At 45.1% G+C, this 25,940-nt stretch overlaps 1 protein-coding gene across 1 annotated transcript; it reads left to right on the top strand.

Annotated features, from left to right (window-relative positions):
• Positions 1 to 1,187: 1,187 nt before the first annotated feature.
• Positions 1,188 to 24,657, top strand: LOC102923315 (gamma-secretase subunit APH-1B-like). Its single transcript, XM_006979308.3, has 6 exons — positions 1,188 to 1,764; positions 3,030 to 3,200; positions 6,198 to 6,268; positions 6,693 to 6,815; positions 16,216 to 16,343; positions 24,105 to 24,657. Exons 1-6 carry the CDS (start codon positions 1,652 to 1,654, stop codon positions 24,270 to 24,272), a joined length of 774 nt encoding a protein of 257 aa, XP_006979370.1. The 5' UTR covers positions 1,188 to 1,651; the 3' UTR covers positions 24,273 to 24,657.
• The last annotated feature ends 1,283 nt before the right edge of the window (positions 24,658 to 25,940 follow it).

Below are 25,940 nucleotides of genomic sequence, written 5' to 3'. Positions count from 1 at the left end.
AGGCTGCCACTCTCCTGGATTCCTCTCTGACAGTCAATCTCTTGAATGAGGTTTAGGTGATGACCTCCTTTCACCAGAGCAGAGACCGGCAGAGAAGTAACAACTTTCTCCAGGGCAGGAGCAGAGCTGCTACATTTCTGCCAGGAAACTCACTTAGACTGGGCCTGGAGCACCTGGAGAGGTGCGTCCGAAGTTACGCCCCTCCTCCTTTGAGCTTGGAGCATCTTGAGTCTCTCCGCCTGCCTGCCGAACTCGAACCAGCGATCCGCTTTTACGGGCCATGGAGCTTCTCGAGGCCCCAACAACTGAGTCTTGCCTTGTCCGCTGAGACTGGAGTAGAGGCCCGCTCCGCCGTTGACCTTGACGGGCGAAGAAACACATGGAAGACGCGCCTCGCGAACTTCATCTGATCCTCTTTGACTTGAGCACCACCAGGCCCCGCCTCCCGAGCTCCGTCCCGCCCCCCTCCCCCCGGCTGCAATGTACTTTGAAGCACCTCGAGGCCCCGCCTCCCGAGCTCCGCCCCTCCCTCGGCTGCCACCGGCTTTAGAGCACCTCAAGGCCCCGCCTCCCCAACTCCGCCCCTCCCTCGGCTGCCGTGGGCTTTCTATCACCTCGAGGCCCCGCCTCCCCAGCTCCGCCCCTCCCTGGGCTGCCACGGGCTTTGGGGCATCTCGATGCCCCGCCTCCCAAGCCCCGCCGCCCCTCGGCTGCCACGGGCTTTGGGGCACCTCGAGGCCCCGCCTCCCAAGCCACGCCGCCCCTCGGCTGCCACCGGCTTTGGAGCATCTCGAGGCCCCGCCTCCCCAGCTCCGCCCCTCCCTCGGCTGCCACTGGCTTTGGAGCATCTCGAGGCCCCGCCTCCTGAGCTCCGCCCCTCCCGCGGCTGCCACGGGCTTTGGAGCACCTCGAGGCCCCGCCTCCCCAGCTCCGCCCCTCCCTCGGCTGCCACCGGCTTTGGAGCACCTCGAGGCCCCGCCTCCCCAGCTCCGCCCCTCCCGCGGCTGCCACGGGCTTTGGGGCATCTCGAGGCCCCGCCTCCTGAGTTCCGCGCCTCCCTCCGCTGCCACGGGCTTTGGAGTATCTCGTGGCCCCGCCTCCTGAGCTCCGCCCCTCCCTCCGCTGCCACGGGCTTTGGCGCATCTCGAGGCCCCGCCTCCTGAGCCCCGCCCCCTCTCGGCTGCCACGAGCTTTGAAGCATCTCGAGGCCCCGCCTCCCCAGCTCCGCCCCTCCCGCGGCTGCCACGGGCTTTGGAGAACCTCGTGGCCCCGCCTCCTGAGCTCCGCCCCCTCCCTCCGCTACCACGGGCTTTGGAGTATCTCGTGGCCCCGCCTCCTGAGCTCCGCCCCTCCCTCCGCTACCACGGGCTTTGGAGTATCTCGTGGCCCCGCCTCCTGAGCTCCGCCCTTCCCTCCGCTGCCACGGGCTTTGGAGTATCTCGTGGCCCCGCCTCCTGAGCTCCGCCCCCTCCCTCCGCTACCACGGGCTTTGGAGTATCTCGTGGCCCCGCCTCCTGAGCTCCACCCCTCCCTCCGCTGCCACGGGCTTTGCGGCACCTCGAGGCCCCCCCTCCTGAGCTTATCCAGCACCCACTGCCCGCTGGGCACCTCGGGTCCCCTCGGACTCCCTGGACTGGCTTCGGCGGTCGCCATGACGGCGGCCGTGTTCTTCGGTTGCGCCTTCATCGCCTTCGGGCCCGCGCTCGCTCTCTACGTCTTCACCATCGCCACCGACCCTTTGCGCGTCATCTTCCTCATCGCCGGGTGAGACTGCCCCCGGTCCTTGACGCAGCGGGTCCCCTCCCGCGCCGGGGTTCCCATGACCTCGGGGATCACCACCCCCCACTGTCTCCAGCCTGTGGGACTGCCAGGGCTGAAAGGAGCGGGGGCTCCTCCTCTCCTGCCAGGGTCTCAGGAGAAGGGCAGGCTGAGCAGGCGCGCCCTGCGCATCCAGGCTGCTGTGGACTAAGTGTGGGGACGCTTGGATCCATTCGTGTGTGGAGCCTTCGCCTTTCCACAGGAGTCTCATTTCACCCAGTGCTCAGTGGCGTCCAAGAGTGGTTCCCATCCTCTGTCATTAAAGTCACCTGGGGGGTCAGTGACCCACCCCTCCCCAGCCCCCATCCTCGGACTCAGAATGCCTGTGAGGAGGGGCTTGGGCTCAGATTTTTCTTGTAGACCCCTGGGTAATGACGGGGGTGCAGCGGAGGGTGGAAGAGCGAGAAAACGCAGCAACACCTGACCAGGCATGTCGTCCTGGGAGCTTGGTAAATACCGAACTCTGCTGGCGAACGTGGTCTTGCTCTCTCTGCACCTGCTGAGTTTTTCTGGGACTTGGCACCAGGCCAGCTAGCTAGGCCAGGGACTCCCGCCTTTCTGAGCTTCTTTTTGACTTACTGAACAGCGCTCCTTCGCTATTGTAATTCAAAAACAATAGAGTCTGTTGATCCGATGGCTTATAAGGCTTGCTGTCGTCATTAAAATCCACAGGAGGGTTGTCAGAACCGGGCCTGGAAAACAACGACACCAGAGCACGGGTTTGCAACTTCTGAACTTTACACGGGGCACACTATGAATGCAGGTTTAAGTATTTGTTTTCGTCAGAAAAAGACACTTATCTGTACAGATAGTTAGCCATTAAATCCATAGTTTCTGGCGAATTTTGAGACTATGAAAATTGCAATGGCCACTGGTTATATATTTCTATGGCACACCAAGAAGGAAAAGACATCGTTTGGGAAAATAGTCAGCAACCGAGTTCCTCTTGGCCAGTCCTTGGCAGACAGTGTCTTGGTGTGCACCTGACAGGGTCACTCAGCACGTTCTTGTTGAGCACATCTGACTTTCCTCTTGGACTATTTTTCTCACTAGGAGAGATTGATCAGCAACTGATGATCCAGAACGCCACTTCAAGGACTTTTTTCCCAATTAAAAAAAATCAAGATCTTTGTTCCTTTTCCAGCAGATTTAAAGTCATTATTAATCTTGTGCTTCTGTTAACTTGTGGCTTTTTTTCTTCTACATTCCAGAGCTTTCTTCTGGTTGGTGTCTCTTCTGCTTTCATCTGTTTTTTGGTACCTAGTGAGAGTCATCACTGACAACAGAGATGGACCAACACAGAAGTACCTGCTCATCTTTGGAGTGTTGCTCTCTGTCTGTTTCCAAGAACTGTTTAGGTTTGCATATTATAGGCTGTTAAAGTAAGTTAAATGTTTGCTTTATTTTCCCAGTTAGACTTGAGTTGTGATTTGGTGATTGGTCCATTTCTAGCTTGAAAACATGGAGTATTTAAACTTCTGGCCTGGCTTGCCTAACTGCCCTCATACCCTTCCTTTTTCTTTACTCTTTTGTCTCCTTCCTCTCAAAAATGTTTCTTAAGAATTGCCAAATGCGGCAGGGCGGTGGTGGTGCACGCCTTTAATCCCAGCACTCGGGAGGCAGAGCCAGGCGGATCTCTGTGAGTTCGAGGCCAGCCTGGGCTACCAAGTGAGCTCCAGGAAAGGTGCAAAGCTACGCAAAGAAACCCTGTAGAAACTGGAGGTTTATCACAAAAGTGATAAAGAGAGAGCTCTGGCTGGTGGAACTTATTATAATGGGAGGAAACTGGCAAGAAATGAATAAACAACAAAAACCCCACTTTATTGAAGAAAAATAACCCAGAGAAATAATTACTGAAACAACAGACAGCCTTCCCATTGGGACTTCATGTTCCCCTCTTACCACCTGAAATTATTCTTATGTAGATTATGTCTTCCATTGTTTTAACTATTAGTGGGAAACAGAGGCTCATTTTAAAAACATATTCTATAGTTTCAAATCTACAAAAGGAAAAATACATTTAAGAACAAAGCCTGAGCCGGGCGGTGGTGGCGGCATGCCTTTAATCCCAGCACTGGGGAGGCAGAGCCAGGCGGATCTCTGTGAGTTTCAGGCCAGCCTGGGCTACAGAGTGAGAGCCAGGACAGGCTCCAAAGCTACACAGAGAAACCCTGTCTTAAAAACAAAACAAAAACAAAACAAAAAAAAAAAACAAAAAGAACAAAGCCTGAAGCATGAGCTCTTTTTTTGAGCTAAGATGTAAGGGAATACATTTAAATTGATCTCTCATGGTATTCTTTATTCAACACTAGAGATTTTGGTTTATTTAGATTTTGCTTAAATATCTATACTACCACAAATACGTTTGAGCCTTTTAGTTTAAGGGACCAACTCAACCAAAATTTTGCTGCATGAATTTGCTGCCTTGATTAAAATGTGGAGCATTTGTACCCACTTTTATAAATCATTGCAGTCAAATAAGTTTATTTCATGAGTCAGGAAATCAGGAGCAGTTATTACATTGTTAATGAATGAGATGATTGTAACTTTCAAAAAGAACAAAACCTTGTACAGTGAGAAGTTGGCATATGGCTGCAATGTCCATTTCTGTACAAATTTTATTTTTCATTTTTAACACACTCATTTTTATCTTATGTGTATGAGTGTTTTGCCTGCATGTATGTCTGTGCATGCCTGGTGTCCAAGAAGTCCAAAAAAGGGCAACAGATCCCCTGGACCTGAAGTTATAAGCAGTTATGTGTCACCATAGGGCTGCTAGGAATAGAGCCTGGGTTCTCTGGAAGAGCAGCCAGTGCTCTCAACCACTGAGCTCTCTCTCTAGCCCTTTCCACACAAACTTTTTACAATTTCAAGTTACTTGCCTAAAACATAACTGTCATTGCCTAAAAATTATTTTCAGTAACTTCTGTGTTGCCTAAAACTGCTGTATGATGCCTGAAATATACAGGAATTATGTCTCTGTGTGTGTGTTTTAAATACTTGGATTGCAAGTTTTGCAACCTATTTCAGTTTTTTTAAAATAATATAAAATACACATTTTTGTGATTTTAGAAAAAATCTTATATCTATAGAAAAGTGAAAAGCTAAGATAACCAATGCTACAGTTTTGGTTTTTTTTTTTTGTCCCTGTCTATGCCCCATCCCATGTGTCCCCCCACCCCCACCCAGGGTCTTGGCATAAGCTAGGAGAGAGCTCTATCACTGACCTAGACCCTCAGCCCTGTTTTTTTCTTTTTTAGAAGTGTCTCTCTGTTTTTTAAATTTTCTAGAATGGTGTGTTAAGGGGGCTGAAGATGGAGCCCTGGGTTCAATTCCCAATCCCCTGCACCTCATAAACCGGGCATGAGGATACACACCTGTAATCTTCACTACATAGTGGTTTTGAAGGCAGCCTACTTACATAGACCATCTCAAAACAACCAGATGAACAAACAGAAAAAGAAAAACCCCAGTGGTGGAACAGGTGCTTGGCATGTGTGAGGCATGGGGTCAGTTTCTGAACCAAGGAAAAAAGTTGCTGCTAGAAGGGTGAGAATAATTTTGGTTCTTCAGTGTGCAAGAGAGAAGCGGTAATAAGTATAGCCATAGTGGAAAACACAACCTAATGACCATAAGTTGAAGATAAAGACCTAAGACTTTGGGGAAAAGAAAATCCAGAGTGATAGATCCCTCGGGATAAAGAAATAAATATTCATTGAGCTCAGAAACTAGAGCACTGCTTTTATTCTTATTGAACTCAATCCCTATTGGCTTGTTACTGATATTTTAATTTTTTCCTTTTATGGAAACATCAGCTAGGTGGAGTTGGAGGAAATCTCACTTCTTGGCTTCAGTTATTGAACATGTGCTGGAGTTGGGCTGGAGAGTTGGCTCAGCAGTCAAGAGCACTGGTTGCTCTTCCAGTGGACCAGGGTTCAATTCCCAGTACGCACAAGGCAGCTCATAGCTGTCTGTAACTCCGGTTCAAAGGGATCCTACACCCTCACACAGACATGCAGGCAAAACACTAATGCACATAAAAATAAGTAAATCTTAAAAAGAAAAGAAAATGTGCTGGAGCTGGTGGCACACACCTTTAATCCCAGCCTTTGGGAGGCAGAAGCAGATGGACCTCTGTGAGTTTGAGGCCAGTCTGATCTATACAGTGAACATCCAGGCTATGTAGAGAGAGTCTGTCTCAAACAAAAACAAAACAAACAACAAAAAAGAGTGCTGGGTTTCACTTAAATGGATTCTGAACTGCAACCTGGAGTGTAACCTTATCAGAAGCCTCACTAAGAACCTAGGTTTGAAGGGTTCATGATGTGCCTGATATGAGTCTATTTCTTTAAAAATAAAAAAATGTGTTTTTCTTTTAGAACAGCCAGTGAGGGTTTGAAAAGCGTAAACCCTGAGGAGACAACACCCTCAATGCTACTGTTGGCCTATGGTAAGTTAGACCCTGTGGTGTCATGAAGAGAAATAATAGAAGTCCTGAAGAGGTGGCTCAGCAGTTAAGAGCACCTATTGCTCTCGCAGAGGACCTGAATTCAGTACCCAGGACCCAGATAATGGCTCACAACCACCTGGAACTCTAGTTCTAGGGGATCCAACACGGCCTTCATCACATGACCCTCTTTTTCCTCTCCAGTTTCTTCTGTGCCTCTGCCTTGTTCATTGACCTGCTACATCCTGTCCTTCCTTTTCTCCTCTCCTTTCTCACTTAGCCTTCCAGAGCTGGCTGTCTGGTACTTCAGCAACAGCAGGTGTACCCTTTTCCCTGCAGTGAAATAGTATTCCCCAGTCCTTGCAAATTAGATTTGAACTGAACTCATAACAGGAAAAGGGGTTAACAGTGTTTTCTTCCTCTCTAGTTTCTGGCTTGGGCTTTGGAATCATGAGTGGAGTGTTTTCCTTTGTGAACACCCTGTCTGACTCGTTGGGACCAGGCACAGTGGGCATTCACGGTGATTCTCCTCAGTTCTTCCTTAATTCAGGTATGTGTCCTAGCTGTGCTCTGAAGGATCGTCCTTATTGTAACTCATTGGCCTCAGAATTCAAGCAGAGGTGGTTTATGTTAAGACTTTCAAAGGGAAGATATTCTTTTTTTTTTTTTTTTTTTTTTTAAAGATTTATTTATTTATTTTATATATACACGAGCGCTCTATCTGCATGTATGCCTGCACACCAGAAGAAGGCATCTGATCTCACTACAGATGGTTGTAAGCCACCATGTGGTTGCTGGGAATTGAACTCAGGACCTCTGGAAGAGCAGTCAGTGCTCTTAACCTCTGAGCCATCTCTCCAGCCCCGAGGGAAGATATTCTTAGGCACTACAAGTGAAGGACCTGGGAGTGGGGGCAGGGGTATGATTGGAGTGCTTTAGAATATTACAGGAATTGATCTTGCATAAGATTTGTATATTTGCTGGGCAGTGGCGGTACACACCTTTAATCCCAGTACTCGGGAGGCAGAGGCAGAAGGATCTCTGTGAGTTTGAGGCCAGCCTGCTCTACAGAGCAAGTTCCATGATAGATTCCAAAGCTACACAGAGGAAACCTTGTCTCAGAAAACAAACCAACCAGCTACCAAACAAATAAACAACAACAACAACAAAAAACCAACAACAAAACCCAACCAACTAACCAACCAAACAAAAAGATTTATATGTATTTATTTGGCTATACTAAAATGTTTACAGTATAGTTGAAACATTAGCAGCTAATTTTTATGAGCTATATCCTCTCTGTTTTGTCATTTTAGATTTATCTTATATTTTTGGTTGTGAGCCTAGCCTTTAACAGCTGAGCCCCTTTAATCCCAGCACTCGGGAGGCAGAGGCAGGTGGATCTTTGTGAGTTCAAGGCCAGCCTGGACTATCAAGTGAGTTCCAGGAAAAAAAAAAAAAAAGATTTATCTTCGATATAAACCTGTCAGCACCTGCTTTTTTTTTCTTTCCCAGTGCTAGTGATTCAACACAAGACCCCTAGTCTACATTCTAATATCTGATTAATCTATAACTCAGTGCCTTTTATAGATAGGCAGCATGACTTGATCTTTAAATGCAGAGGGAAAGGTAGATGATTTAATCTTTTTATGCCAAGATGCAGTAAAAAAGGACCAACTCTTTTCACATTGCTATTCATTCACCAGCAACAAGTATGACACAATGACCAAAGTTTGTTTTATAATTAGAATATTATTTTATTAAATTCCACTTTGTTTAAAACTAGAGGAAAAATTGTTGTATTTGTAGTTGTCTAGACCAATAGCAGTTATTAACTGGAATAAGTGGACTCACATACCAATTTTTTCAATTAAAGCCATGTTCACATCCAGGCCAAAGCTCATTAGGGAGCTTACCATCTTGTAGGGGAATATGACCAAAAACTAAATAGTGTTTCAGTAGCTTTTAATATAATAAAAATATTATAAAGAGAAATGGCCAATTTTTAAAAAGCTGCAGTAGTTTAGAGACATCCTGGCACTCCTGACCCCGAGACAGTCTCCCACCATTCTCAGTTCCCTTGTTTGTTCAAATCTGAGCCTCGCCTGTGGACATTAATGTGTCAGCTTCTCCAGTGAACCCGTCCCTGTGCAGCCAGCAAGCTAGTCTTCCCTGTTTGGAAAGTGTTTGACTTTGTGAGGCTGGAGCATGCAGTTCAGACCCTTTAACTCTGGCTGCGAGTTAAGGGAAAGTGTGTGAATGGATCATGCTTGTTAATGTCGCCCCCAACGTAGCAGATTGCCTTTGTGAATATTCCAAACTGGAACATTCCTGGCATAAATTTTAAATGGCAATAATGCTTGGTTTGCAAAAAGCAAATGTAGTTCTAGTGGCTAATGTCTGTCAGAGTCCAGTAGAAATTAAGAAGACACCTTCTGTATTGTGAATTTTCTTAGTTTACATTGTTTTAGGAACTGTTTTCTTTCCATCCTCATGTATTGCCGGCTTTTGTCCTCTAGATGGTGCTAACTCCCTTCAGTAAACCAGGCTATTATCAAGGTCAGCTTAAAATGAGTCCCTTGGAAAAGTAAATTTGTTCCTAAAATGGTAATTAGAATAAGTAAGGAATATGAGGTCCTTATGAGCATCTCTATGTCCGTTTTATGTTAATAATACACATATTGTATGATATCTGTATGTACATGAATTTTTATGTTATATAAAAATAGTTTTATTTATAAAGTACACATGTAAGTTAGTTCTTTTTTATCAGTACTTGTGAAGCAGACGCACGTTAAGTTAGACTCATTGTCATTTCTTGGAAGTACTTGGCTGAGAAGGAAGTATGAGATTTAGGTTCCAAGTTCAAGTCATATCATCAATTTAGTATTTGGGGACAAGTCCTTCTGATTATTTATGTATGTAGTCTGTAAGTAATTATTAAAGATTTCTCCATGCCCTCTGCCCACGATGACTATAAAAACAAACGCCTAACTGCACAAAGCATAATATAAATATTACAAAGAGGAAGAGAAGTGTAAGGGTACATGTGGACAGTGCAGTTCTTTGCCTGTGTACCCCAGCCGTGATTAACTGATGATGTGACTATGGTTTAGTGCCTGTCTCTCCAGTTGTGTGCTAAATCACATGATTTAGCAAGGACTATGGCTGTCTTGTTTATGACCATATCTCATCCATAGATTCTCATGGGGTCCATTGTTACTAGACAAAACTTGATAAATATTGACTGAACAATAGAAGCTGGTCACTGCTTATGGAATTATAGAGATTTACTGAAAGATAAGTAATAGCCATGCCCACAAAGGAAGGAACTGGAGAAGGCTGTTCCAAATTCAAGGAAGAGACCTCTCCTCTTAGGCCTCAATTTCTAGGTCTTTCAGGAAGGACAGAAGTAATGATCAAAAGCCAGGCAGTGGTGGTGTATGCTTGTAATCCTAGCACTCAAGAGGCAGAGCCAGGTGGATCTCTGTGAGTTCGAGGCCAGCCAGGTCTAGATAACAAGTTCCAAGTGAGACAGGGCTATATAGTAAGACACTGTCTAAATCTAAAAAGACAAAAGAAGAGAAGGAAGAGAATGCCTAGATTAGAGTCAATAAGAATTAAGTAAAATTAGCCTGGTTGTGGTGGTAGCAGTGATAGCACCCAACACTCAGGGCAGGCAGATCTCTGTAAGTTTGATGCCAACCTGGTCTACAGGACTAGTTCCAGGATAGTAAAGGCTGTTATACAATGAAATCCTGTCTCAAAAAACAAAGCAAAACAAACAAACAAAAACAGAATTAAGTAAAACTAAACCCAGCATTGTAAAATATAATAAGAGCTCTTAACCATGAAGCCATCTCTCTAGCCCCATGTTTTTCTGTTAAGAAGAATAGAATAAAGTAAATTTTAGAGTTAGAGTCTCTGAAGGACTTTTAGGATTTTGTGTATAGGAATATGAATTGAGAGGGTTTGGCAGTGAAAATGGGGGGAGGACTTTACAGATACTGTTATTATGTCTTCATTTCTAGTTGGAATTCAGTCCATTTGTTAATAAGTAACAAAGTGACATGCATGTAGTCTAACTATTTGTATGTGGGAGGTAGTTTACATAGTCAGGCCTCGGTTTCTTACCAGTTGTAGATGGAATAAATGCTCCACGATATTTGCCATAGTAAAATTTAGCTTATGGCCAGTATTGGAATTTTGAAACAAAATCCCATCTCTCAGAGTCCCAAGATTAGGATTGGCCAGCTGTCTACTGGACACCAAGTCAAGAGATGAGCAATATGAAAAGTTTGAGGAAGAGAGCAATATGGTGCAGTGGGGATCATGCATGAAGAATGCATGCAGAAGATCAGCCATGGGGCTCCAGTGACCCCAGAGTCTATCTTGATCACATTGACAAGAGCTTTAGGTTGAAAAGAAGAATTGAGGTGTGAGGGCAAAGGGTGTGAACAGTTAAGCCATCAGTGTGTGGTCCTGATTGGTTAGTGTCTCAGTTCTGGTCCTGCAAGGTGGTTTGAAAACAGTTTATGGCTTGAGGAGACAAGCAAGCTCTCGTGAGGTGATGGCCCCGGTCCAGAACCGCATTAGAACTGCCCTCATCTGGGAAGTGTTCTGTCTAGCCAGCCCTTCTATTCCTCTAATCCAAGATGAATGCTTGTTTAGGATGATGACTGGAGACACTCAGGTGCCTTTGGGGTCTGGACCAGGACATTAAGAAGCTGGAAGTAAGATGCCTCAGTTACTCTTATCTTTGTACATTCAACCTTGAAGGGGAATGAGATAGGTTAGGTGTTGGTGAAATTATTAAGGCCACTCCACATAGTTAAAAGGGAGATTTATTTAATGGCGTGACTTACAAATGAAGGGATAGGTAGGTGGCGGGTTCTAGGAAAGAAGCAGCACAGTCCGGCAGTGTTCTCTGGAGAACTCTCCTCAGTCTACCTCTAGCATCCAGGGTCCAAGCAGGAAGAGAGCATGGCGCATTCTCATCTTGGGTCTTCAGGGCCCTCCCTTGGCCCCGCCTTGTAGGCGCGATAGTTACCAAAGCCTCAATGGGGGTTGGAACTTCCAGACCAAAGCTGGAATGGCTACCCACTACAGTAGGAGTCTCCAGTTCTTAAGACAAACTCTCCATGAATGATTATCATGCCTGCTACAGAAATAAACAGATACCCAACAAAAAAGGAAGCATAAAATGAAGTCAGAGATGCCAGGCTATCAATCTGCTTTCAGTTACCTGAGTAAGAAGCCAGTGCTTTTTAATGAAAGCAGTTTCTAAGTGTCTGCTATACGGTGATAGCAAAGCCAGCCAGAATGTAGGAATGTACAGTCTTTCAGTAACATTTGAGTGATTTCTTGGATATTACATTAATAAAACAGAAAACTGAATGTGGGGTATCTTCTATGAGACTGTTCCAAATATGCAGTATCCTCAGTGCTTAGTAGAATAGTGACTGGCCTGTACTGGTCACTGAGAAAATACTTGCTGGATACTGAAAGAGTGAAGGAAGAAAGTGTGATAATAAAACAAAGTCAGAGGAAGAATAATGTGTAAGAGTGGAGAGGAATGGGTTTTAATTCATAGCCAAGTACCCAGGAATCTTGAATAAATGTGGTTTATCAGATGTCTTCCACTTTACTTTCCTACCTGACAGTCTACCTAAGGACTTGCTGTATTATTATGAGGCTGTAGAGTGGTGGTTCTCAACCTGTGGGTCATGACCCCTTTGTTGATCAATCCTTTCACAGGGTTCACATATCAGATGTTTACATTACGATTTGTAACAGTAGCAAAATTACAGTTATGAAGTGCCAACAAAGTAACTTTATGGTTGGGGTCCCCACAGCATGAGGAACTGTATTAAAAGGTTGCAGCATTAGGAAGGTTGAGACCCACTGCTGGAGAGTGTAGTGGTCACTGTTTTGCTGAAAAGCTCTGATTTGCCAAGTGCTGTTCTTCCTTGCAATGGGTCTGTGAAATATACATTTTAGAAGTAAAGGAAGTGTACGCTGAGAGAGTTAAACAGCTTGTCTAAGTCCACACAAGTGGGATCTAATTCACAAGTATCTGACTTTAAAGATACTCACCAGAATATTCATACTTGACTGTCACCATGCTCAGAAAATGTGTATTGAGTGTAACCAGAATTGGAAGCCAGATGTAGTGGATCGTACCTATAATTACAGTACTTGGGAGACTGAGGTAGTGGGAATACCACAAGTTCAGTGCCACCTGTCTGTGGAATAGGAGTCTCAACAACAAATGTAAGAAATCACAGAGGAGAGTATGTATTAGGGGAATAGTTACTGAAGAAGTAACATTGTGCTAGATCTTCAAAAATTATTACATTTTGGTGTTTGTGTATGTACATGTACACATGCACCTGCACATGCGTAGATGTTAGAGGACAGCAAAATCGTTTTTTTCCTTCAACAATGTGTGTCTGGGTATTATACTTACATCACAGGTTTGGCAGCAAGTACCTTTACCGACTGAGCCATCTTGTTGACCCTGTGCTGTATCTTTTTTTATTTATTTAAAATGTTTTTCATATTACATACCACCCCCAGTTCCCTCCCCTCCCTTTCTCCCACCCACCCCCACCTCCCTTCCATCCTACCCCGCATCCATTCCTCAGAGGAGGTAAGGCTTCCCTTGGGTAGTCAACAAAGTCTGGCCTACCAAGTTGAGGCAGGGCCTAGCCCTCCCCCCCCCCACCCCCCTGCATCAAGGCCAAGCAAGGTATCTCACCATAGGGGATGGGCTCCAAAAAGCCAGTTCATACACTTGGAAGTCCTGGTCCCACTGCCAGGGGCCCCACAAACAAATCAAACCTTAAAACTGTCACCCACATTTAGAGGGCCTAGTTCGGTCCCATGCAGGTTCCCCAGCTGTCAGTCCAGAGTTTGTGAGCTTTCACTAGCCAGGTCGACTGTCTCTATGGGTTTCCCCATCATGATCTTGGCCCCTTTGCTCATAGGATCCCTCCTCCCTCTCTTCTGTGCTGTATCTTAAGCAAGATTTGGGTGTGTTAGAATGGGGAGGGTTGAGTATTTATGTTAAAGGGACAGTCTGTTTACACACACACACACACACACACACACACACACACACACACACAAAGAGGGAGGAGAGGAGGGGGAAAGAAAGGGAGGAGAAGAGAACAGTTCTGATTTTTTGAGATAGTATCTCATGTAGCCCAGGCTGGCCTCAAGCTTAATATGTAACTAAGTATGACCTTGAATTTTTGAGCCTCCTGCCTCTGTCTCTACCTCCCAAGGGCAGTACCACCATGCCCGGCTTGAAGTCGGTGTTTCTGACACAAGGACGCAGTTAGAGAGTTACAAGGATCTGCTGTTATAATCATTTGGGTCTAGACTGAGGAGGAACTTGAATGCTGGTCTGAGATGTCTGATTTGACTTTGGAGGCAAAGTCAGTCCATCAGACTTCTTAGCTGGAAGGATCAAGACATTCAGATCTGGAATTTGGAAGCATGATCAGGATGAACAAGGTCCAGGGGATACTTGCCTGAAGCTTGTAGAATAACACGGTTTTGGATAAGAACAGGCTGGAAAATGTCATCAGTAAGAGCATTTCCCAATTGGCTGGACTCTGGGAGCTAACCTTGGGAGCACACTTAGCTGATCTCAGTACCCATGGCAAAGCCTAGAGAGAAGGGCAAGCAGAGGCTGCCAGGGCAGATGGCAAATGCCTGTGGTAGTGATTCCTCTTGACATTTGATTGACGTCTACGTCTTAGAAAACCGTTCCTTAGAATATAAAGACTTTATGAATTAAAAAAAAAAGTTCCCATTGTGTCAGTTTTTGCCTTGGTCTTTTTTGACTCAGAGAAAATTTAAAAGCCTTTGCTTAGCCCCTGGGCATCTTCAGTGGTCTCAGTGTCAGACCATTGATAGGCATCTGTCCTTAAGAACTGTCCTCTTCAGAATGATGACTGGACCTGGATTGAATCCTTTTAGTGTGGTCTTCCAGAGCCTGACATGAAGACACTGTCCCAGAGATGTGACAACTTACTCTCCTCTAGCCACAACAGTTTTGTCCTTTTAATATTATTTTGTTGATGTCTTACTTATATACATTTTCACAGTGTGTTTGTTCTCACTCAGCATTGTGTTCTTAAGATCATGTTGTGGGTCATATACAGCAGTCCACTGTGTGAGTACAGTGTAATTTACTTACTGTTGTGGTAACGGTGGGAATTTTTTATTATTACAGCAGTGCTGGTGTAAATATTCTTGCATCTCCTTATAACATTTATAAGAATGCCTCCTTGGCAGGATTCTGAAACTTGACCATGCATTGAATCTCTAGGAAGGCTGTTTAAACTGGCTTTGCTGGGCTCCTGCCCCATTGCTTCTGATTCATGGGTGGGTGGGTACCAGTAAGTTGCATTGATAACAAGTCCCTGGGCTAGTGATCTGTTGATTTGAGAACTCACTGGTGTGGAGTACAGATAGAGTATATAGTGTATATAGTCCATAGTATATATGGTCTATAGTCTATATAATCCATAGTCTATATAGTTTATAGTGTATATAATCCATAGTCTATATAGTCTATAGCATATAGTGTATATAGTCCATAGTGTATGTAGTCTATAGTATATAGTGTATATTTTCCATAGTGTATATAGTCTATAGTATATAGTGTATATTTTCCATAGTGTATATAGTCTATAGTATATAGTGTAGCTCAAATACCTTGCTGGACTGAAATAGAAGCAACTATTCTCCTTTGCTTGGCAATGCCAGGTTATTTTTCCTTCAAGTGGTGTAGAACTCTAGCCTGGGGTTTTTCTGTCTGGTGGGTTAAAGCTCATGGCCTGTTTATTATGTGGCAGGAAAAGGAAATCTATATGCCTTTTTTCATGTTAAAGTGTGAATATATGGAACTTGCCTGCTTTAAAGAAGAAATCACACCTTTAATCCTAGCACTCAAGAGGCAGAGCCAGGCGGATCTCTGTGAGTTCGATGCTAGCCTGGTCTACAGAGCAAGATCCAGCACAGGCACCAAAACTACACAGAGAAACCCTCTTTCTGAAAAAACAGAGAGAGAGAGAGAGAGAGAGAGAGGGAGGGAGGGAGGGAGGGAGGGAGGGAGGGAGGGAGGGAGGGAGGGAGGGAGGGAGGGAGGGAGGGGAGGGGAGGGGAGGGGAGGGGAGGGGAGAGGAGGGGAGGGGAGAGGAGAGGAGAGGAGAAGAGAAGAGAGAGGAGAGAATCTTAGATAATTATAGTGATTTTTAGTTACACTAATTTTTTTATTACATTCTTTTAAAAGAGTTCTAAAGGAAAAAGTCTCCTTCAGTGCAGAGACTTGTTTAGACCGAAGATGCTCTGTTGAATTGAGAAAATTCTAAGTGGGGCTGAAGGCTATTTGAAAATAAGCTATGTTGTACTAGAGATACGGCCCAGTGATTAAAAGCACTGGCTGTTCTTTTAGAAGACCTGGGTTCAATGTCCAGCACTGGCAGGCAGCTCATAGCTGTCTATAACTCCAGTCCCAGGACATCTGAGGTCTTTTTCAGGCATGTTCGAACTTTAGGCACACATGTGCTACACAGATTTATATGCAAGCAAACCATCTATACATATAAAAATAAATATGTTTTAAACAAATACTTATGTGAATTTCATACTAATCTCATTGCATACCTCAGGGAAACTCCTTGAAAACTAAATCCAAGTTGGCTTTTGTCTAACAGGTTTGTCTTCTAGAGGAATAGCTTCTACAAAGACTGCCCCCTCCTAACTTCTTTGGAAGTTAATGTGGAGCTCTTAGCAAGCCAGTTCTGTGCACTGGTGGTCAGATTCTATCACTGAAGCCAGGGGACCCTCGGGGCCGGTGCACAGGGATGGGGTTCAGCTGGGTTTGGTGTCTGTTGTCTGCAGGACTGGCCGCTAATTGCTGACTTGTCTTTCAGCTTTCATGACGCTGGTGATCATAATGCTGCATGTGTTCTGGGGCATTGTGTTTTTTGATGGCTGTGAGAAGAAAAAGTGGCACACCCTCCTTACAGTTCTCCTGACTCACCTGCTGGTGTCCACCCAGGTGAGTGTTGTCCCTGTGTCCCCAGTGCTGGCAGAGCTCAAGTGCAGACATCTGTGTGGTGGATTCCACCCAAAGGAAGGACACCCTCGGGAAAGTGGGGCAAGTCAGAAAAGCCCTGGAGTGGACAGTGGGTCGTGTGTGTTTCAGCACAGTGACAGTCTAGTTAATTTTGAGGGGGTCTGTCTCATTAGAGATTTTCCTCATGTCTGTCCTTTAGTGATGTATGGTCAAGCCTAAAATAGTTTGCATCACACTTACGTATGAAGCATATCTGAAGCAATTTTCCTCCATTACAAATTCCTTAAGATACAGATTTTAGTTAAGTTTAAATCTTTAGGTGAAAATTATTTTTACTTGATTAATTTTGTTAATCACTTCCCTTTTGTTTTTGTTGTTGTTTTGGCTGTTGTGAAGCTTTTGTGATGCTTTATGAGCATGGGACGTTCCCCATATGTTTAGGCTTTGAGGCAGGGAACTATGAAGTCAATTGGTGTGAATATTTGAGCTCTTGATACAAGTTGCTAAAACAGGCTCCGAAAGGTGGGGACACTTTACACGTTCTGACCAGTAGCAGATGTGCTGGTTTCCCTCCCTTAGTGACATTATAACAGAGCCAGTCTGCAAGGTCAAGTTTAAAACAGTTGTCAGATTTGTTTTTACAGCAGTGTGTAAGGACTTGGATCTGAGTGCTAATTGGTCATTTATATACATGACATTTATCAAAATGACCCTGCCGTGGCCCTGTCTAGACCCTTTGCACATTTTATGTACAACATTGAAAAGGTTTCTCCTGAGATGGATCAGCACGTAAACTAGGCAAGCTTGATTACCTGAGTTTGAGCCACAGAGCCTACTGTGGAGGGAGAGAACTAACTTCCAAAAACTGTCCCTTGATCTCTACCCTGCACATCGGCATGTGTGCTATACATATGTATACAAACGATAATAATAATAGTTGATTTTTTAAAAAGGTCTCTCCTGAATTGACCCTGTAGTCAGGGCTGCAGGTGAGCCAGCCCTGAGGGTGTGAGAGGGACATCACTGGTACCACCTCCCTTGTTTGAGTCTGCATGGTGGAGGGGGCGAGGGAAAGATGCCCTCTCCCCTAGACCCTCCTGCCTCCAGCTGGCAAGAGAGCTGAGCTTCCCCTTTACCTGCTGCAGCACTCGGGGAGGCAGGCCCTGCTCCTCGCCTGGGCAGCGCAGGAGAGCAGACCCTGTTGGCAGAGGCAGAGGCGAGCTGGCCCTGAGGGTGTGAGTGTGGAGTAGCTGTCCACACCCCTCATCTGCCATGGTATAACCAGGAATCCAAGGGAGTCTGCTTAAAGGGTAAAAGGAATTTATTAGGAAAGAAAACTCACTAAACAGGAGAGTCGTCACAGGGATCTGGAAGGCTGAGGTGCTGTGGCCCACTGTTCTGCAGCCTGAGTCAGTCTGCACCATCCAAGCCCACGGGGAGAGAAGAGAGTGCTCTACAAGCCTCTACACCTGAGGGGCTGGTACTTCAAGGTCATAGGTAGAATAGATCCACTACACCATGTGGTGATGCAGGCAAGGGAAAGCTGCCTTCTCCCTTACCCTGCCATTTGTGGTGGGCAAGGGAGCTGACCCTCTGCCCTACCAGATGCAGCACCCAGGAAAACGGGCCCTGCACTGCGCCTGGGCAGCACAGCAGAGCTGACCCTATCGACGGGTACAAGTGAACCACCCTGAGGATGTGAGCGTGGGAGATCTGGCCTCGCCCCTCATCTGCCATATGGTGGTGTGGGAGAGATGGCCCTGAGGTCATAAGAGCAGGACAGCAGTCCCTGCCCCTCGCCAGCTGCAGCACTCCAGAGAGTGGTCCCTGAACCTCCCCTGAACAACACAGAAGAGCTGCCCTCCTGGACCAGGTGTGGGAGAGCCGACACCACACCGAGGTCGTGAAAGCAGGAGAACGGCCCCTCCCCTTGCTCATTAATGCAAGGGGTGAACTACCCAGGGCATGCTGGAGAGCTCACCCTGGTAGTGGGGTTGGGTGCTGGTGGGCTGGCAGGCTGGTGGGAGCATGTGAGGAGGGCCGGTCCTGTAGACCAACAGCTGCAGAATCTTCAACACAGGGCAACAGCAGGGTATCTAAGAGGAGTCCCAGGGAGGGCCCAGCATCGAGAGTGTAGCAGAAACCAGAGGCCTCGAACCAGACCGATGAGTCTTTGCAGTAAACACTTGCAAGTAAAGATGTATGGACAAAGGTTTTACTGTGTGACTCACTGTATCGCACTACAGTATCTATGACCAGATTTTTCCTCTTTTTCTATTACTTTTCATTCTTTTCTCTTAAATTGTATTCTATTTTTGGAAAGGGCTTTGCAAGGGCAGAGGGCAGATATGGACAGGGAAATAAATGGGATTGGGATGCATGATGTGAAAAACACGAAGAATAAATAAAAATAAAGTTAAAAAGAAAAACAAAAAGGTCTCTACTGATGGGACCTGCCTCCTGCTTCTCTCCTCTCTGTCTATTTGGAATTCCTATCGTATTTTATTCACTAGGCTTCTTACCCTCGGCTAAAATGCAATCTGTTTGCCTTTTACATGGTTAAACCTTACAGTACTTGTGGATACTAAAGTTGCCTTAACATGATGGTATCCATGTTAAGCCAAGCATGTATTTGTCTACATAGCTGAGCTTGGCTACAGAGTGAGATCCTACCTTAAAATACAAAATGGAGGAAAAGGTGGAGGATAATCTGATATACATCTGGAAAGAATTGCTTTGACTACTTCACTAAGTAAACTGGCTGGCCGGGAGAGGTCCCTTCCTTAAGGGAAAGGCAAGGAGGACTTGGATGAAAGAGCAGTGAAGAAATAGAAATGACCAGATTCAGGAAATACATATCAGAAGGAGAGCCATCAGTGTTCCCCACGGAGTGGATGAGGAGTCAAGGATTTGGTTAGTGGTTTGGCCTGGACCACTGAAAGGATAGTGTTGTCATCAGCTGAGACTGAGGGCCTGAGAGGGTGGTTCTATCTGGGGTTCATTACTTTGGAGATAACCCTGTTAAACATCCAAGAGTAGAGGTCAGGTGGAAATTGGATGAAAAGGGGGTAGTTTGGGGGAGGAGTTTGACTGAGAAAAGCTAATTCAAAGAATTTCGGGTAAACAGAGAAGATGCTCAAGCATGGAGTCCCATGATGCTCCATCATTGAGACTAGGCTAGAAGGGAGCCAGCAAGGAAGCACAAGGAGTAACTGAAAAGTAGGGAATGAGGACACCCCAGAGAGCAGTGTGTGCTGAGGGCCAGGCACACTGAGGAGAGACATGGGATCTACTTGCCTTTTTTTTTTTTGGAGACACGTTTTCACTGTGTAGCCTTGACTGGCCTCAAACTCACAAAGATCCATGTGCTTCTGCCTCCCAGATGCTTGGATTAAAGGCGTGCAGCACAGCATCTGATTGGGGCACCCAAATCACTTGCCATCTCTTTAGTGCTCTGGTTTTTAACTCTTGTGAAGAGCACGACAATACGTGTTTAAATGTACGTCCTTCAGCAAACACGAGTGCACATTTCTTTTGGATACATTCCCAGAAGCTCTGGTTGGGCTAGAGGGATACACAAGTCAGCTGCTGCTGGTATCACTCAGTTTCTCAGCACAGTTAGGTTGACTTAAACACTAACCATTTATTTATGAGCTTCAGCTCCTCTGTGTCCTTGCCAACACTTGTTGTAACTGTCTTTCTATTTTGCCGGGAATATAGTAGAAGCACAGTAAGCTTCAAACTTTCATTCCCTCGATAATAAACACATTTTCATATGTAATTCTTTTTGAAGCTCTTGTCTAAATATTTTGCCTACCTCCAACTGCCTTTAAAGTTTTTGGATTTTTTTTTATATTTTCTAAAAAAGAATCTTTAGTCAGGTATTGCAAATAGCTTCTATAGCATGTTTGTCTTTGTTTTGTTTTTTAGATAATCTCATTCTACAGCCCAAACTGGCTTAGAATTCGTTCTGTTGCTTTAGCTAGCCTCATCTGTGGCAATCCTCCTGTCTCAGCTGCCTTAAAGCTAGTATTATAGACAGGAGCTGCCACATCCAGCTTTCACGTTATTTTTGTGTTATTTTTCAAGGTCTTGTGTGTGTAGCTCTGGGGCTCCTGTGTGTACACAGGCAAGTCTCCTATGAGTTACATCCCTAATGCCAGTTTTCCATTTTATATTGTCTATTTAATTGGGTTTTATTATTTCTTTTTTTATGTGCTGATGAATAAGTAATGTAACTAAATTTCAAGTTTCTCATTTGTTTTCAACTTTTCTCATTTGTGTGTTCTCATTTTCTATAACATTGTTTTTTGTGATTGCTTAAAAGAGAAAACTGACTCGGGAGGCAGAGGCAGGAGGATCTTTGTGAGTTCGAGGCCAGCCTGGTCTACAGAGCAAGATCCAGGAAAGGCGCAAAGCTACACAGAGAAACCCTGTCTCAAAAAACGAGAGAGAGAGAGAGAGAGAGAGAGAGAGAGAGAGAGAGAGAGAGAGAGAGAGAGAGAGAGAGAGAGAGAGAGAAAGAGAGAAAGAAAACTGGATCTAAAGGAAATAAACGGAAGAAAATTCAAAAGACTTCATCATTCTGTAATATAAATTAAAATTTAATGGGGTTGTCTATAGAATTATTCTAGAAACGAACCCATAAACTTCTCAACACCTGCCATACCCACAGATGCCTCTAGAATAAACATTCTTCCCTCAAAATGAACCCATCTCCCTGAACAGAGCTGATAGGTCAAGTTCAGTGCCTTAGCCAGGGGCATGTGCAGGTTGAGTGAAGACGAGAAGGGCTACTTAGGGAATCTCAAAACACTTATTTTAAAATCATCTGGTCAACAATTGCCACAGTCAAACCTTCTCCTTTGTTAGGATAAGGCTGAGGCTGGACAGAAACTTAGGGTCTAACCTTAGCGCTGGTCCAACAGAGGCAAAATCTGGCTCCCAGATTAAGGCCAGCCTGCTTAGGCCGTGACCCTAATCCATCCTCCCTGCCCTGAGTACTGCCCTCCTTTGGTGGGCCACCGTCATCCAGGACCAGTCTTTCTCCCTCTTTCTACACTCAGACTCATCTTACACAAAACTTGTTGATATGATTTCCCCTCTTCCTGCAACTTTTTCCTCTTTCATTACAACACCGCACATCCCAAAAAATAATCTCCACAAACTGTCTCCACTTTTAAAAAGAAATTAATTTGTATGTATGTATTTATTAGTGTGTGTGTGTGTGTGTGTGGAAGTCAGAGGACGACAAGAGCCTTTACCCGCTGAGCCATCTCACTGGCCCTCTCTTCTATTTTACCCCTCAGATTTAGCCCAATCTGGCTTCTGCTCAAACCGTCCTTCTAAACCTTCACTTTTCCAAATCTAATGGACATTGTTCTTTGTTCATGCCGGCAGCCTTTAAGATTTATTTTATTTTAATTTATGTATATTTGGTGAGTCAGTGTGTATGGGGTATTCGATCACACTGTGAACCCTAAGTTGCATTTGTGTTAATTAAATAAAATCAACCTTGGGTCAGGAGGCCAAGTTAGCAACTAGTTGACAGAGAGTAATCATAGAGAGTCACAGGGTGTCTGTAAGATGATAGAGATAGATGCACAGGAAGTAGTAGGAAGGGCCTTTGTGTGGCATGGGGTTTGTTTGTTTGATTTGTTTTGTTTTGTTTGAGCAAAAGGAGCCTCTCTTTCAGAGAGACTGGCAAAGAGAGAAGGTCAGCTAGTTGCTACTCAACCTCTCTGAGCTAGCAGGTTGTCACACACCCCAACCCAGGCAAAGAAAGAAAGAAAAAAAACCTGCTGGATGAGAGAAGCCTAGAAGCAACCAGTTGACCTTGCTGTTTGGCTGGAGACCAGTAAGAGACATGCCTCTTCACCAGTTCCCAAACCAAAAGGAAGTGCCAGACTCAAGTCCCTGCCTTTCATCCTTGTATGACTTCTCTGTCAAAAGGGCTGGCTTCTCTATGGCCAGTTCCAGTCAATCACTAGCTCTTCTGCCCCCTGATTCAAGGTAAACTTGAACAGTCTCAGAGTGTCACAGTACAGTCAAAAGTCCCATAACACCAGCGTATGCATATATGCATATGGGCATGGGTATGCATAGAGGCCAGGAAATGTCACTGGCCTCCCCTGGAGCTGAGGCGGGAGGGCATCAGACCTCCAGGAGCCAGAGTTACAGTCAGTTGCAGGTCACCCTTCATGGGTGCTGGGAACCAACTCCAGTCCTCTAAAAGAGCAACAAACGAGCCATCTCTCTAGCTTGGCAGCCTTTAAAAAGTTCATTTTCTTTCCTTTTCTTCTGCTACAGCACACTGTCCTGATTTTTTCAGGATTCCTTTGTTGGCTCTTAGTATTACAAATGCTGGAATTTCTCAGGGTTCAATTTGTGCATTACCTTTGCCTGTCTCTACTTGTGTAGCAACGATAATGGAATAGCATTAATTACCATGTGTAGGTTGTGCTTGTCTTTTTCTAGCCTCTGTCTCTCCTATGAGTATCATGCTCAGAAATCCATACAATTATTTGACCTCTGCCTGTTGAAATATCATGGCTTCTTACTGTTTTGTCTGTTTGTTTTTTTGTTTGTTGTTTTTTTGTTTTTTTGGTTTTTCGAGACAGAGTTTCTCTGGGCAGCTTTGGCACCTTTCCTAGAACTTACTCTGTAGCCTAGGCTGGCCTCAAACTCACAGAGATCTGCCTGGCTCTGCCTCTCAAGTACTGGGATTGAAGGTGTGCACCACTACCATTTTATGCAGTTTGAAAAATCAAAAGCAACCATTATTATCTCAACCTAAACCTTTTCTATGACCCTGCAATGCACAGAGAATAACATTCACATTGTTTATCCACAGGCTTCTCAGCTGTCTGACCTCATCTGATCCTCCATCCCTAAACTATATTCATTTGGGCTCTAGTTTTCATGTTTCCAGCTCTTGGTCCTCAACTTTGCTCCTCCCACAGCTAGCCTATACAGGCAGGGTTCCTCTTGTTCTCTGTCTCAGGTTAAGTAACGTTTTCTCCAGGCCTCCATCACCCCTTAAGAAGATCACCATGTTCTCATCCTAGCATCCATCACAACTCTAACTATTCTGTCTTACTATCAATAATAATTTGCAATTAATTATTTAATTACTTCTTCATTATCTGTGTTATTTAGTAGTATATAAGTTCCATTATGGTGGAGACTTGTCTTCAGTAATTTCACTCAATGCACTGTTTGGCACTCTATCAGTCATTCTTTGGTGCTGGGGATTGAACCCAGGCCTTCATACACTCTACCACTAGCTGTGTTTCTGTTAGTATTTTATAATGATTAAACTTTTGGAATCCACAGCAATTGTACAGCCAGAAAACGAACTCTATTTCCTCATGTTCCTTTGAATACTAATGGTTCATATTAAAGTAATCTAGATGTACCTGACTTTGCTGCAAATTCTTAGAGCCAATTCAATTAACACAGAAATGGCTATAAACCAGGCCCAGGTGCTCCATTGCTTTCTGTTAAGTATCCCACTAGCTGCTGGCTACAGCTGTCTTCTGGGGTTGCCATTTGAGTCAAGCACAGTGCAAGTTCACAGCCCAGTGTCTGCTGGGCCTTCCTGAGTCTCTCACACACGACAGTCATCCCATGTTTGAGAGACGCAGTCCAGCTGTTGAAAGCATTATGTATTTTTTTTCCCTCTGTCTCTGTTTATTCCACAGGTTTGAAAAGCTTGTGCTTTGATTTATTTTTCCTTTGCAGACCTTCCTAACTCCTTATTATGGAGTAAATCTGGTGTCAGCATATATAATCATGGTGGTCATGGGCATCTGGGCATTTTTTGTCGCTGGAGGTAGCTGCCGAAGCCTGAAACTCTGCCTGCTCTGCCAAGACAAGGACTTCCTTCTTTACAACCAGCGCTCCAGATAACCTCTGACGGCCAGCACCTCCAGACAGCAGCCTGTGTCCTTAGAGGAGGCACAGCTGTGCCCTCTTCTGAAAAGACCCTTTCTCCTGGAACACAGAAGCAGCAGAACTGTCTAGCCTGGACCTGTCCCTGAGCTTTCACACAGCAGCCTCTGGAAGAGCTGCAGTGTGGCCTGCAGCCTGGCTGCATGTTTGAGGTATCTGGGGAAACAAAGACTGATGCTTCTGGACTTCCCCTCCAGATCTGATCATCCTGGGTGTGCAGTGCAGCTGAGAACCACTGGGGTCCACTGGGAAGTTCTGAGAACACCCAAAGAGAATGAGGTTCGGTATTTAACCGTCTCCTAAGTCAACTCCTGCTGAGCAAGTAAATTTCTGGATGCAGTAACCTGGGTCGTCCTTGTCTTTTTATGTACTGATGTCCCACGAGGCTGAAGGGCCGTTCTCTCTGTGAATGGCTTTCAGGGCCTTCACTAGCACCATAGGCTGTGCCTTTAAATTCAGTAACCTGCACTGGCACTATAACTTAGCCAGGTAAGGTCTGTATATAACCTGCATTTTCATCAAGGCTTTTTCCCCATTTTCAGTTTTTCTTCCTGCGGCATTAAGTTATTCTTTTTAGTATAAATCTGGGCTCTTTAGGAGTGATTACATGCTGAATTCCTTGGGAGAGTCTAAAATTGGGCCAAGGCCATGATCCCCCTCAGATAAAAGCTGCTATGTGTGCTGTCTGAAGCTGGACTGGTCGAGGTAAAGCTCACCATTTTCATCTCTGAGAAGCTGGGCAGGGAGATGAATGATGTATCCTTGGCAGAGCCGCTCTGGACCTTGTGAGAACAGCTAAAAACACAAAGTGGTGTGATGTTTTCATTTGCCCCTGTGACACTAAACAGCACCATCACCTAAATTAATACATCTAAGTTTTAACCAGCCATGAAGCTCATACCTGTAATCCCAATGCCTGGGACGGGGAGTTAGGAAGACCACTGTCATCTCAAGGCCAGCCTGAGCTACAGTGAGACCCTGCCTCAAAGATCTATTATGTTAAGGCACTTAGAACATATACTACAAATTATGAGCAATACAAAAAGCTTGAATATACACCATTTCAGATTTTAGGAGGAAGAGCACTGGGTAGTTTATATAGATACAAAATAACAGGTCCTGGCTGAGAACCCTGGGCTGGAACCCAAGTGGGAACTGGAAATCAGGAGAAAGAAGTGAGGAAGAGAGGGAGAGAGGAAGGGAAGGAGAGAGAGGGAGGAAAAACCATGGTGTTCTGCTGGGAGCAAGAGCAAATGCTGTCAAATGCTGCGGACTGGTGAGTAGGCAGAGCAGGAGCAGATGGTAATGTTCAGAGAGATGAAACTCGCTGATGACCTTTATGAAAGCAATTTCATGATGGAGATAAGGCTGACCACTTAAATGGAGTGATTTCTGGAGAATGGGAGGACATGCCCGCCTCTTGGGTGCAGTATTGTAAGAGGAGTGGGACGGCCTGAGGAGGATGTGGGAGCCGTGGAGGCTGTTCTTTTGTGTTATGATAAGGGCTGTATCTATATTGGGAATTTATTATGATGGGAATGATTCAATAAAAAGGAAAAAAGTTGATGTAGGAGAGAGGAAAACAGTTACTCAGAGTCCCTAAAGACTGGGTAGAAGGGATATATT

This window comes from Peromyscus maniculatus, chromosome 7 (assembly GCF_049852395.1).
Source record: "Peromyscus maniculatus bairdii isolate BWxNUB_F1_BW_parent chromosome 7, HU_Pman_BW_mat_3.1, whole genome shotgun sequence".
In the NCBI taxonomy this organism is placed as follows: domain Eukaryota; kingdom Metazoa; phylum Chordata; class Mammalia; order Rodentia; family Cricetidae; genus Peromyscus; species Peromyscus maniculatus.
Note: the sequence above shows the minus strand (reverse complement) of the source record. Positions and strands in the feature narration are given on the sequence as shown.